Source organism: Chenopodium quinoa, unplaced genomic scaffold (assembly GCF_001683475.1).
Source record: "Chenopodium quinoa cultivar QQ74 unplaced genomic scaffold, ASM168347v1, whole genome shotgun sequence".
NCBI classification, from domain to species: domain Eukaryota; kingdom Viridiplantae; phylum Streptophyta; class Magnoliopsida; order Caryophyllales; family Amaranthaceae; genus Chenopodium; species Chenopodium quinoa.
The window spans coordinates 2,527,406-2,542,882 of NW_018745448.1; the positions used below are offsets into that span (position 1 = coordinate 2,527,406).

At 36.1% G+C, this 15,477-nt stretch overlaps 1 protein-coding gene across 1 annotated transcript; it reads left to right on the plus strand.

Moving 5' to 3' along the window:
* Window positions 1-7,806: 7,806 nt before the first annotated feature.
* LOC110713684 (signal recognition particle 14 kDa protein-like) lies at window positions 7,807-13,273 on the plus strand. The gene is made up of 4 exons (XM_021892142.1): window positions 7,807-8,234; window positions 8,396-8,489; window positions 8,569-8,678; window positions 12,796-13,273. Exons 1-4 carry the CDS (start codon window positions 8,163-8,165, stop codon window positions 12,952-12,954), a joined length of 435 nt encoding a protein of 144 aa, XP_021747834.1. The 5' UTR covers window positions 7,807-8,162; the 3' UTR covers window positions 12,955-13,273.
* The last annotated feature ends 2,204 nt before the right edge of the window (window positions 13,274-15,477 follow it).

The window sequence follows — 15,477 nt, forward strand, 5'->3', positions numbered from 1 at the left end:
GATTCACCTCATGTTACAAATGACAATGCGTGGTCTCATTAAGTGTAATGGGAGTAATAACCATGTGTCGAAGGTAGTACATTCTAAGTGCACATCCTCAAATTGTCGTTTCTCATTGAAAACTAAACAAAGTTGTTGTATGAGTCTCAATTGTTGCATAAAAACCCACAATGATGACTAGCATATGTAAAACTTAGCCAAAGAAATATGATTTCATATTGACTAAGAGTTCTAAAATATTCATTTTGGAACATGATGATTATGCAAGTAATAAATATGATTTGACAAGTTATAACTCCATGTGGTTTAAAACCAGGAAATCTGAAATAGATTCTAAGTCTGTAAGCAAGTGTATGCCACTTGAATAATTTACATAATTGAGTAAGACTCATTGTAAGCAAAGTAGACAAGAAAGAAAATATTTTCTAAATAAAGCAAAGACTTGTTAAAGGATTCAACTAATTCATAGTATGACTATGACTACGATGAAAACTTTATATTAGTCATGTTGCAAAGATCTATTAAAGATATTTTAGTGATTACTGCATTATGAGATTTGGTAGATGGATTTCAAAACACTTTCTTGAAATTTTTCATGAAAGAATATTTGTATATGATACAATCAAAAGTTTGAAGATCCAATAATCCTAGGGATGCATAGCATCATGGAGTTGATTCATGTTCTTAATTTTGTGAGTTAATCAAATCGTTTAATGTTCTCGTAAAATTAAGAAAAGGTCTTATGTATACAAGATGTTTAGTGGGAGCTATGAAGTCTTCTTGGTCTAGTATTAAGTAGAAATTATTCATTGCTTGAAGGGTCAAGTAATGGCTGATGCATTTTGTATGAAAAACCTTGAAGAGAATGATGAGTACATTTGGGATTCAAAAGCTATAGAGATAGATTTTGATGGATGTTTGAGTTTGGTTAAGAAGCTTATGTTGATAAGATTCTTATGAGGTTCAACATTATATTGAAAGGAGTTTCAATCCCATGCAACATGGCACGTTGCTTAATGATTCAATGCTTTGAGAAAGGTTGATGAAATTAAGGTTTTGAGTGATGATCCTTATGCTATTCGCAAAGGATGCATCGTGCATGCCATGGACTATACTCGTCTATTTGATTCACATGTTTTAAAGAACAAGTGATAATAAATTACAATCAAAATCCAATATAACGTTGGAATACAAATTAGAAATTCCAGAGTTCCTTGCAAAAGGGCGAAGGAAAATTCTTAATGTATGGAGATGAATATGATTATAAAATTTGGAAATTGCAAAGGTCATGTTTATGAGAATGTCTCATGAACTCTACTTACTAAACCCCTTCCATTTCCAAAGCATGAGAAACATGCTGATGAAATTGGATTGAGGCAAATGATGTAATTAGAAGTTGTATTTGTTTTTGGAGAAAAACAAGTTACATATGTAATACATTCATTTGCAAAATTATGTTTATCAATTGAAACAAAGTTTCAATCTTATTTAATCATGGTTTCAAGATTAAATAAAATGTCCAAAATAATTCTGAATTGATGGGCTCATCAGGTTGATGACCTGTTGAATGAAACCCCACAGGTGAACTAAATTCATACATTATTTAAGTTCCTAGTCCGGAATCATTAAACTGGACATAAATGATTTCTAATAATGGACTATCATGTTAAGATTGATTGGATAGAGCAGTTTCATGGGCTATAGGAGCGTAGTGAAGCTCGGTCAATTACATGGATATGCATGAATGTTGCATGGTTGAACTATAGACCTACTTTGAAGTTCAAGTATAGAGCTTCCGGATAAATTAGTGGATTCCTTTGACGTGAGTGGAACACTGATTTCATTCAATGGCTGATTTGATTGTGGTACATTCAAACGTCTGCCCGTAACTGGAGATTATAAAGGATGTTTCCCGGTTATTTCAAAGTTGAGTGGGAGCTTTGGTTGCAACAAGATTGGATAGAGTCTACCTATTTAATTAGGAATGTGTCTTATTTTGGCCCCTTGAAAAGGGAGAATTCAGAAAAATGCATTGTCGTGCTCAAATGGATTACATAGTAACCATTTGTATTGTAATTCTCACTCAGTTTTCAAGAAAAGATTTGTAGACTAATATGATCACGACATGAGATGCAATCATATTATCAAATCGACAAACATTGGCTTAAGGAATTTGAATATTGCGCACTTGTCTCAGACAAGTGGGAGATTGAAGGAGTTGTGTCTTCGATAAGTGCAATTACTAGATATATCAAGGATCACTATTATGGAGATAATAAGTTCGTTCTCTTGGGGAGTCATCATCTGTTGCTAGACTATGAGAGATGATCTTTGGACTAGTCTAATAGTCCAAAGCCCGCTAGAATGGATTCTATGAGGTCACACACAAGGGTATTGGGTTAAGCAAGTTAGAGGCCCATTAATGGGCCTTATGAGCAATTAACTAATCATGAAATGGATTGGGTTAGCATAGTTATATTTGAATTAGGTTTTGGGCTTTTGACATGGGCTCTTATTTAGAGATGATATCTATAAATAAGATCCATGCCTAGGGTTAAAAGGAAGCAGTCATAATTCACACACAGTGACTTTTGACATCAAGGCAACCAATCCCAAAACCCTAATTCCCTCTCTAATTCACGGCTCCATCTCCTCCCCCCTTTGGACTCACGGTCGGCCACCCTTGGTGGTGCGTGTGGTGGTTCGTGGTTGGTTCGTTGCTCGCTCTTCTCCATAGAAGTTCAATTGAAGGGTTCAATTGCAACTAACTAGCATTAGTGGAGGTCTTAATCTGTGCCTGTGGACCAAGTAGAGGAATCACGCTTGAGGTTCTTTATCTCCCATTGTTCTTGCTCGATTGCACGTGGAATCACGCTTCAAAGGTACGATTATATGTTCTTTATGTGTTATGCTTAAGATCTTGGGATTAGGTACTGTATGAATATGATTCATGTTTTTCCGCTGAGTAGTACCTATAAACTCCTACACGAAATTGGTGTCATGAGTAGGAATCACAATTCCAGGGATCCAAGAGTCGAGCTACACCCTAATATCCCTTCTATTCCCTACCCTCCAACTAAGGCCATCCAAAAGTAAAGCCTTGCTGCCCCATAAACTCCTCCATGAGTATGATGGATCATGACCTCGATAAGACTCCAAAATTGAACTATTTTTGAAATAACAAGCCTTGAGTATTGCATGGAGTAACGGATTTGGGTTGTTGTATAGTGTCCACATTTTCTTAGCTAAGAGAGCTTGATTAAACACTTTGAGATCCCTAAATCCCAAACCCCCCATCGATTTTGGTTTACACAAAGAATCCCAGTTGTGCCAATGTATTTTCCTAGTAGTCTCTGTAGACCCCCACCAAAATCGAGCAAGTAATGCATGAATCCATCAATCAATGTCTCCGGAATTCTGAAAATACTCATCATATAAGTCGGTATTGCCTGGGCAACCGCCTTAATCAAAATTTCTTTTCCGGGTCTAGACAGGAGCTTCTCTTTCCACCCTTGGATTTTCCACCAAATTCTCTCCTTTATTGCGGTAAAAATTGCTTTCTTCGATTTCCCAATGATTATCGGCAATCCCAAGTACTTTTCATGATTATCAACTTCTCTCACCCCCAAAATATCCACGATTTCTCGTCGTCGGGATTCAATTACACCTTTGCTAAAGACCACATCTATTTTTGTCAGATTGACACTTTGACCAGATGCTCTTTCATACTTGCTGATAATGTCAGCTATCATCGAGCACTCACTAACAGTAGCTTTAGCAAAAAGTAAGCTATCATCGACAAAAAATAAATGAGATACCCTGGGGGGCTCCCCTACACACTCTTGCCCCATGGATCAATCTATCATTCGCGGCCTTGGACAACATTGTCGAGAACGCATCAGCAACAATGAGAAACAAATAGGGAGATATAGGGTCACCTTGTCGAAGACCCCTTGTTGGGACCACAGAGCCAGAAATTTCCCCATTAATTTTAAAAGCAAACGAGACACTTAACACACAATCCATAATCCTTTGAACCCAACTATCACAGAATCCCATTTTATACAATACTTTTTCCAGAAAACCCCACTCAACCCTGTCATATGCCTTGCTCATATCCAGTTTCAGAGCTATTGACCCATCTTTCCCTTCATCCCCTCTCTTCATAGCATGAAAAGTCTCAAAAGCAATAAGGGCATTATCAGTAATTAGCCTTTTCGGGATAAAAACACTCTGATTGATTGAGATAATTTTATCGAGAAAAGGTTTCAGTTTATTCGACAAGACTTTCGAGATAATTTTATATACAACATTGCAACAACTTATGGGTCTAAACTCGGCCACACGTTTAGGGTCATCACATTTTGGAATTAACACCACACAAGGTCTTATTAATTTCATCCAAGGTCAATTCCCCCCGCCACCGGTTCTTCACAAAACAACAGATATCATTCCCAACAATATGCCAGAATTTTTGATAAAATAAAGCATGCATACTGTCGGGGCCCGGGGCCTTATTTGGGTTCATCTGGAACAAGGCAAATTTAATCTCTTCTGTAGTAGGCTCTTCACACAAGCTTTCATTCATCTCTTCTGCCACATTATTGTCAATGCCCGCAAGAGCAGACTCAAAATCGGTGGGATTACAAGTCTAAAAAAGAGTGGTGAAATATGCAGCAATGGTCCCCTTGAGCTCCTCTTTTTTCTCCCTCCACACACCATCATCATATAGGCCCTTGATATTATTAATCCGACGCCAATTGCTTGCTTTTTGATGAAAACATGCAGTGTTTTTATCCCCGTCTCTGAGATCATTTGCCCTAGTGCGGGCAAACCAATACAATTCCTCCATTCTATGAAGCTCATCAAGTTTACAAGACAAGGTGCGGAATTGTTCAAGCATATTGGCATCCGGATCCATTTTCTGAACTTCTTGGAGTCTGCCTTCTGTTTTTTTAATTTTTTTCTTCAAGTCACCAAAGCGTCGTCTCGACCAAGAAGATAAGCTGCTAGCACACATAGTAATTCGGCCAGCAACTTGTGAGCCTATACAACCAGTCCAAGCCTCCTCAACAACCTTCTCACACTCTTCATTAGATAGCCACCATGGTTCAAATTTGAATGATTTTCCATTTCTTCCACGTTCATAATAATTGATTGTACTCATCAGAATTGGGGCATGATCCGACCTGTAGATCGGGAAGTGGCGTACTTCAAAGTGTGGGAACATATCACACCAAGCACCATCCGCAAGAAATCGATCAAGCCTCTCCCTTTTCCACGTTGCCATGGAGTTACCCTTCTTCCAAGTGAATATGCTGCCCTTATACCCCAAGTCTCTCATTCCGCAATCATCAATAGCATGTCGGAAGGCATCCATAAGGGACTCACTACGGGGAACACCACCTTCCTTCTCCTCTAAACTCAAAATCTCATTAAAATCTCCAAACATTACACAAAGAAGATTACTACTAGCTTTGATTCTTCGGAGCATCGCCCAAGTGAGATGTTTATTTTCTTGTTCCGGCCACCCATACACCCCAACCGCCCTCCAACAGGGATTATTCTCATGATCACAGAAATCTAAGATAAAATGGTGGATTGAATAGGAACTCACATTCACCTTCACATCCCTCCACCAAAAGCCCATACCCCTAGAGTTACCTCTGCTACTAACACAGATACCATCAGTAAAACCACATCTATTCCGAACTCTAACCAACTTATCCTCATCGATCATAGTCTCTATTAAAAAGACTATATTTGGCTTCTCTCTCCAGCACCAATCGTAGAGAGCTTTAACTGTCCAAGGGTTGTCAAGCCCTTGACAGTTCCAACTCAATATTTTCATTGCTCTTCGAGGGGTTGGAATACACCACACCCCTCTACTTGATTTACCCCGTCATCGTTAATTGAGTTATCATGAGTTTTTATTATTTTTGATTTTTTGGCAGAAAGTTCCTCCTCATTTTCTCCACTATTCCTTACTTCAGCCCCTCTCTTAGACCCCGCACTGCTATTATTTAAGTGTCTGACATCACCCATCACATAATCCCCATCACCATTTCTCTCCACTCTCTTCCACCCCTTTTTCCCATTAGTGTGTTTATTTTTGCTAGACAACCCCACACTCACATTTTTATTAAGTTCAACATCACAAGGGCTTGGCCCTTCAGCATTAGTACACACGCCCTCTCCCCTTGCCCCCTGACAAACACTAACTGCTTCCTCACCCTTAACCACATTCTCAAAATTAGCACCACCCTTCATTGCTTCTACTTGACTATCAGCATTCACACTTCTTGAACGAAGAACAAGTTTTTGAGAATGTTCATTCGTTACTAACACCAATCGAGCTTCTCTCTGTCGAGGGCTAGTATCACTATCATCAGACCTTGGCGACGCAAATTTGAGTTTTCTAGCAGCCCCAACCGAACCCAATTTTATTGCATCGGGATCATTATATAGTATTTTGCGACCACCTTTGTTTGAGCATAACTTATCGTAGAGCTTTTTCTCCATATCTCTGGCAACTTGAGCAGATTGGGTGATTTTCAATGGAGAAGCTCTCATCCAAGGTCCGTATTGGTATACTACTTCGGCCTTTATACCGTCCTCTGCTTCCTTCTTTTCGCATTCCTTATCAGTGTGATCAAGGTGACCACAATAATAGCAAAAATCAGAAAGACGCTCAAACTTGATATCAATCCACTTCGGCTTCGAGTCCCTTGTTGCAAGAAATAGGCCTCTCCTCAACGGCTTGTGAACATCCACCAGCACCTTAATTCAAACAAATTTGCCCAAACTAAGAGGGTCTGACTTATCTAGTTCGAGAAATCCACCCAGAGAGTCACTGATTTCCTTCAATACACCATGGCTTCGTTTATTGATCGGTATATCAGTGAGTCTTACCCACATAGGAGTTCGGTTGATCGCAATCTCAGACGGTTGTTCATTACCATTAATCTCACAGAGTAATAGTAATTTATCATCGAAAAACCACAACATGCCATCAACCACTTGCTGCTTGTCCTCTTCACTGGAAAATTGAAAGATAAACATATTTGTATCCATCATCTTGATGACAATGTTATCATTCAATCTTCACACATTAGTCAAGGTTTTTTTCATAGCTTCAACGTTAAAAGGTTTTACAGTACACAACTTCCCAACAAGCGCCATACGGAGTTGAGACAAATTGTTCTCAGCAGTCGTAACCACAGGAGAAACCCCAATTACAACATTCTCATCCTCTGTCAATTGAAGTTTCTCCCATTCTTTAATTAAGTCGTCAACCATTCTCAAGGTAGAACAGAAAATGAATTGAAAACCCACAATCACAACGAATTAATTGCTGAAAAATTCACACGAAATCTAGGCTACCAACCCTAGGCAAGGACAAGAACCCTAGACCAGGGACGAGCGGTTTTTTTTATTTTATTTTTTTTATAGAGTACGTATTTGTATGATAGCTTTTATTATTTAGCCTCATATATACATTTTAATAACATATGGTTTTATAATAGCTATATTTTTTAACTACAATTTTTAAACCCATTATTTTTTTTTTTTGAGATAATTCATACTTTATTATTATTATTATTATTATATATATATATATATAATAACATATGGTTTTATGATAGCTATATTTTTTTAACAACAATTTTTAAACCCATTAATTATTTTATCTTATTTTTTGAATAGAAAAAAAAATCGAGCTTGATAGATTTTTTTTTTTATATTGCACACGCACGCATCGCGTGTGTCTCTTAGCTTGTACATATAGTACAAAGTGCTCTATGCAAGTAGAAGTATTTTATATAAATAAAGTAGGAAAAAAAAATACAAAGATACAGTAGTAATCAAGGTAATATTATCATCTTATCTACCATTCAAACCTTGGGAGTTGAATTAATGGCAGATAAAATGATAATACTACCTTGATTACTTTAAATTCCAACATTAAAAAGTTTTTTAAAAAAAAAAAAAAGAAGTCACGTGAAAAAGACGTGAATAAGAAGTAAATAACCATTTAAATATTCCAACCCAAGCCAATCGAAGGAAACTATCATTCCTTTTTGCGTTTTTTCTCTCTCCTCCGGTCTTCCATCAGTCTCAGTCAATCGTACTATTCACATCTCCGCCGCAGCGCCGCCGTGATGTCGCCGGCGCAACCTCGCAATCGCGCCTCCTCCGCCGCAGCTCCCTCCTCTTCTTCATCCTCCGTCAAGGTAAATTTCTCTCTCCTCCGAACAATTTTTCTCTCGCTTCAATTTCATCATGATCTAGAAATCATCGAATTATAATTGTACAGAAATCTCAATTTCCAATTTTAGGTTAATTTAGTGAAAATTTCTTTGTTGAATTATTGGATTATGTTGTATATTTCCAGGCGCCATTAAATTCGGACTCGTTTTTGAATGAATTGACGGCAATGTATGAAAGAAATACTGAGAAGGGTTCTGTTTGGGTTACTCTTAAGCGATGTATGTACCATTTTTCTTCCTAAGTTTTAAAATTTGGTGTAATTTGATTTGATTTTAATGGTGCATTGTTTGATTATAGCATCTATGAAGTCGAAGGTGCAGAGGAATAAGATGAATACTGCCGGAGAAGCCATTGATTACCGATGCCTAATTCGCGCTACCGATGGCAAGAAAACAATCTCCACCACAGTGAGTTATTGTGTTATTGAATTTGAACTTGAATTTTGAATGAACTGTTTGTTGTTGGAATATTGGGACATTTGGTGTTGATGAAATTAGTGTGTTGGTGGTGTTTTGGGAACCATTGTAGGATTAGGGAGCTAGGTATTTTGGAACATGTAAAGATTTTCGTGGAGACGATGCTTAGGTTAGGCTAAGCTGTGTGCTGGTGATGGAATTTTAAAAAATATGCTGGAATTAAATAGCTAAGTGACATGGATTTGATTGTGGTCTACAAAAGTGTTTCCAATTTTAGTATAAGAATTAGGAAAACTTTTGGCAGTTTTTTTTTTTTTTTTTTTTTTTTTTTGCATTCAAGTGATACTAGCTGTCAGCAGCTCGTGATCACTGTGATCACCCGTTTCTTCAAGCTAATATAATGCGCTTTTGCCTAGACAACAACACCTTAGAAAACTGATGGCTTCCTAAGGAATTCTTTTGCTGGTAATATTCCCCAAATAACATTTAGCTCTAGTGATTCTTTACTTATTGCTTTGACCTCATTTTAATCTGGTGCCATATATGCTCTGATGACACTAAGTTGTCAAAGTTGCTAATGTCATTTGTAACTCTCAGAAATTTGATAATTTAGCTATCTACTTCCTATTGTTGCCCTCAGGTTACCTAACCAATCAGCAATGATAGTCACTGTTTATTCACGGGTATTGTTTGGAAAGGAAAATAAGGGCCTTTTGTTTTTTATAGAGAAGTGCAATTTGCAGTTTGAGAGTTTTCAAAGTTCTCCTTCACTTCTCGAATGGTGAAGAAATAATATTTTGTTTGATAAAGTGATAACTTCTAAGGAGGATAGAACGAGAAAATCATGGTCCAACATGGCCCATCAAATTTTAATTTTTGTTATGTTTGCTTTGTTGAGAAGAAGAGTGTAGATCAGTCCTCAATTGAGTCTTGATGAATGGCTTCATCCATGTTGTTTTATTTGCTTATATTGTCTTTAATTAATGACGTCATGGTTGATACCTTTGGTTGATTTGATGTTTTTGAAGGATTTAATTTTGATAATGTGTTATGTTTTCCAAAAAGTTTTCATATGTTTAGTATCAATACCTTAGTACCATTTTTAAAGACAAATTACTAGTAACCAGTGATGCCTTTTCTTTTCACTCTGACTGATGTTCATGGTTGCTATTTGCCTATATCAGTTTAGCTGCCTTTTACAATACCCTATACCCCATATCCTGCTAGAGAAACCACTTTTTTCATTTTTCTTGATTCCTTATTGAATGTTTTGTGCTAGGTAGCATTGAGCTATCCTCCTTGACTTAGCTTGACCTTTTGCCTTGACTAAATATCTGCAAGTTATACTTTGAGTAAAGCTTTAACATGTCATTTTGTGCTGTAGTGTTAGATTAACAATGTGTTATTGGCAACTTTACATGACCAGTTTAACATTACTCTTTTTAAAACTTATATTATCATTTTACTAATATATAATGTAATACAATAACATTCTCCTACTCATTCCTCATTATGTTTTTTTTCTTTATTTGTATACTACATACTTTCGGTGCCAATAATTAATAGTAAGGTCAAACAATACTTTCAACAATATCATCAAGGCATGTTTAGCACGGTTGTATGACTTCCTTAATAGTCACGCGTGTGCTGTATGACACAGCAGGAACAAAGCCGGTGTGTTGTTGTAAAACTTGTGCTAGTATAACCTAAGGGGCAATATGGGCAGTCTGACCTAGACCCTGACACAAAGCCAACTAGTTAAGGCACATGTAAATATCCCGTCTACTATTTTGTGTGTTGTATAATTTTATTACATCGTAGAGGATGTTGCCTTCTAGGACACTTGAATTAGTGAGAATATTTTCACCTATTTAAATCACATTTTGAAACCTTTTCAGTGCTTTAGAAGATGGTACTTCTGTTATGGAGGTTTACATTCTTTGTACATTTAAGAAGTGCTCCAATAGATATCCATTCAGTATTCTATCTTATCAAAAGTTTTTTCATCTTTATACTGGGGTCTAAATTGACATAAATCTGATTAAGCAGCTTTTTGAAATGAAGTGCTACCTCTGTTACAGGTTATGTGCAACGATTAGACATTTTCCCTCTCTACTTTATGTCGAATCGTTGCACATAACTTGTAATAGAGGTAGTATTTGATTTCAACTGAGCTTATATTATGATGGGCCAGTTGGAGAGGCAGAAGATTCCTTTATGAGGCGAGGAAGTCTTGCCTGTGCTTTAACGTCTCTCTGGAAACCTTGATGGGTTAAGCTAGGGTTGTATGGCAGAAGGTGTACTCCTTAGCCTCGTAGGGAAGCAGTTCCCTAAAGAAGTTGCCTGGTTATTATGGAGACAATTATCAATTTATAATGGCTAGACATATATTTGTGGCTTTATTGCATAAGACATGTAGGTATAAAAATGTAAGAGCTATTTCATTCACAATTTAGGTTGGTTACATTGCCAAGAGTTTCTGGTTAGTAGTGTCAAGTGCGGGAATCTTTCATCATGATTCAATTTTGTCTGCAAATATGTGTGGCTATAGATTTTGTGCCCTTTGGTCTCATAAACCTTCGGACTCACCAATTTGCTAATATTCAGAGGTTTTGGCCAGTATGTGCTATTCACAACCCCCACAAGCTCACTGATGATACTTGTAGAGCATACTGTATGTTGTAGTGAGAAATCAGTGTTTGGTGAGGTATCAGACATGACTGTTGTGATTGAGCCTGTTTTCATGGAGCTTATTTGGTTCAATTTCTTGTTGATTGTTGTTGATCACCGATGATGTACATCTCCTGGATATTTGTGCTACTTTTTCCTCAACTGTTGCATGAGGATTTATGAACTTCTGAATATCCAGGAGTAAGATATATATTTTTGCTTTGTAGATTTGAAGGATAAGGCATATGGTGTAACACTGAAATATTGCTGGTTTCAAGGTGCACTAATATTACTGCTTCATGATCCCTAGTCCCCTTCAATTGATTATATTTGCTACATTTCTGTACTTGGCTATTTTGCTAATTTTGTTATGGATCCTGTATCTCTTGCTTAGTTCTATTGGATTATTGCCCTTTTTGGTCTTATTGGTTTCTCTGAATAATCAAAATCTTGTAGTCCTTGTAGTATTTACACTTTGCTATGTGGGTTTGCAGTCATTTGTGCTGTATTTATGCATCAGACTTAGTTGCTAGATGCCTGCACTACATGAAATGTAAACGAAACACATGTGCCTTTGTTGTGGTGATTGGATATTTGGATATATTATGGAATATTCCCTGCCGGCATGCACTGTGTTTTCATAATGAGCATCTGTTATATACCTCTTACATCTCAAGGAATTGAAGTAAACAATTAGCATTGTTTGTTAAGCAGAACTTAAATTAGATGAAGGTGGGTACAGGGGAATGCCAAAAGCTAGGAATTTATTCAAATGGCCCTTGTTCTGCTATATTGCTGTAACATGATGGTAACCTATGCGTGTTGTGCATTTCTTCTGAATTCATCTGTGGCTTTATAAAGCATGAGTTACGGCATTGAACTATTGTGCTGGCCTCTTTGGTGTTGCTTTTGCATCAAGACTAGTTAATTATCTACAACTCACCATATTATAGGCAAGTCCTTGCCTGGTTTTTGTAATACCAGACCCTGCCCTCCTCTTCCCACCCCACCCCACCCCACCCCAATCAAGGAAAAGTATAACCAGACAAATGAAAGAAAGACTACAAACAGTTGAAAAGAAAAAGGAATAGATAGAAATAGAAAGAAGAGGGTATTGTCTATCATCAAACCTTACTGGATTGCTTTTAGTTAATATTGGGTGTCTTGATTTTTGTAAGTTTAAACCGACAGTATGTTTGTTAATTTTCTCAGCTGCGATAAATGGGGTGTTAACAGAGATCTGCTCATCAGAATTGAAAACATAGTGAATTTATTTAAGTTCAATTTTTTGTTACTGCCTATAATAATGTTAATTTTATATCGAGCACAAGTTCTTATATGAGATCTGCAATTGTACAATTGAATATGAAAGATTGAAAGGGTACTTTTCCTAACTTTTGAGTATTGCTGTTGATTTTCACTTTGATTTTTCTTTCAGGTGGGTCCCAAGGAACACCAGCGTTTTCAAGCTTCATATGCTACCATCTTGAAAGCTCATATGACTTCTCTAAAGAAACGGGAAAGGAAGGACAAACGAAAGGTTGCTGATTCAGATAAGAAAGCAGGAAGCTCAAAGAAGGTGGCTTCTTCTAAGTGATTTTTTTGCTCTTTTGGACATGACTGGGTTTTTCTTCCCCTAATATACAGCTCGGAATTTTTTGAGAATGAGAGGGATTGTTTTCAGAAATTTGCTCCACCCCTTGAGTTTATGTATACCTTAATTTGGTGAGCCTACGCGAGATTGATTTAAATGACATGGGGTAAAAGTCCAAAATCTTTTTGATTCATATTACAGGGTTGCAATCTAGGTTTAAATTATGGTTTAAATGGTGATAGCAAAGTAGGTCGGCCATATTTCATGTGATAAATCACTATGTTGCTGTATCATTATGTTTCTTACAATTCATTGCTTCAAAGATCCTGCTCGAAATTTGAAGCTGTAGCAGGCCCTTCCACATCCCTCACTACTATGTACTCCGTAGTCTCTTTTTGAAAAAATCATGTTGACCATCTTCCTTAGCAAGCGTCGCAAATCTTGAGCTAATATCATCTCCACCTTCCTAAGTACCATGATTGACTGTTGCACTAGCACCATAATGTTGCTTGGACATGTCATGTGTCATACCACTTGTTCTTCTTGTTGCATATTTCCAGATTATGAAGTTCTTCATTTAATAGGTTTTTAAACAGGTATCCATGAGCCAAAATCATTGTGTTCATCAAGTTTAAGACTATAGGTGGCAAAGGATTTTCAACCTTATTCAGGCGATCATTAGTTTGATCAATATTCATTTTTCTCACTGACATGATTTGATGCACATTGATCCTTTACATGCTTCAACTTACCACAGTTATATCATATCATTTTAATTACGTCATATTGAATTCTCCATATTTTGCCATTCAACCAAAACTTAGACAATAGAGAATTAGATAAGTCAATCTCCACACTCTGCCTAGTAAATTGCCCTCTCTCTGCAGGAGCATTTGACTTTTCTTCCCTAAGGATGAACTTTCCTAATATTTGGCTTTTTGCCCCAATTTTCTTTAAAAAGTCTTTATCAAAATTCTCAATTGACAGATTAAGAATTCTTAGATTATTAATTAAAGCTTCCTTTGAGATGATATTAGCTGGGCTTCCATTTCCTAATCCTAAGATGGATATCATTAATCAGTGAGAGACCGTGAGTTCACGCATAGTTGTAACTTGTAAGCGTCCAAGTTAAACCTTGCCTATGAAATATTTGTATCTAATATCAGTTAAAGCCAAATTTGAGCTTCTTTCAATTGCCATTTCCTTTTTATTTTTTCATCAATCCCATATATCCCACAAGCTACCCCAAAATACCTCTAGTAAGACTAGGTTAATCACCTTGATAAAATCATAGGGTTTAAATTGTAACTTCAATTAAAAAAAAAAAGCGAAGGGCATTTTTATAAATCACCATCCTTCTTCTTGCGATCACCATCAAAACCGACCACTATCTCCTTCATATTCTTGAAAACCACCACCGGATCTGACCACCTTCTTCTTCCTTCATTTTCTTCCTCCTTTGATCCACAATTGGAATCCTACCCACCTTCATTTCTCCGGCTTTGCTGTTGAATCTATATATATATCATATAACTAATATATAAAGCTAAACTTTTAGCCAGGTCACGAAATAGCGACACTTGACGTTCCAACTTTTCGCCAAGTGTCACGCCACCTTGGATAGATTAAAAAGTTAATTTAGAATAAGATTGTTAGTTTAGAGTTTTGTTTTCGATAAAATACCAAATAATCTATCTATTAACTATTACTAAAATAGAAGATCATCATCACTACCCACGTTTCGTTCTGTTAATAAAAAAACCGCCTAAATGCAATTATGATGTCATCTTTTTTTTTTTTTTTTTTTTTTTTTTTTTTTTTGGGTGGAGTTATCCTATTTAACATTTTTGAAATTTAAATGTTAAAAGCTTCTATCTTACAACTAAAACATATCAATTTATCGTAGGAAGTTAATTTTTTTTAATAACACGCTAATAAATTATCTCCTACATTTAACAATGAATTAGACGACGTCAAACAACTACTATATCATAGTTTTGATGAAAATAAAAGATTTTAAATTACAAAATGTACGTAATTCTTATTTATATTCATGTATAATAGCGATTTATTATTAAAATGTACAAATTTATATAAACCGTGCATCGCACGGGTTCTAACCTAGTATATATATAAAGAGAGTTTTTTTCCTGAGTTTTTAAAGAGTCATGTAGGATTTAATTTTTTCAGCGCGCCATGTAGGATAATAAATTTTAGTGGTAGTCAATTAAATACGAGATTATTAATTTCTTTTTGAATTAAATAATTTAAATGATACGTAAGCAAATTGATAAATGAGATTTCCCTGTTTAAATTAAATAAATATAAAACATTATCTTTTTATATTAGGAATTTTATCTAAATATATTACAAATTTTAGCATATATAGAATTTGTTTAACGTCAATTTCTCGAAATATAGAATTTGATTAAGGAAATTTTGATTTTTACCACCTTCAAATAACGACTTTATTGAATTTACCACCTCCAAAAAAAAAAAAGATTTACTTTACCACCTTATAAAAAA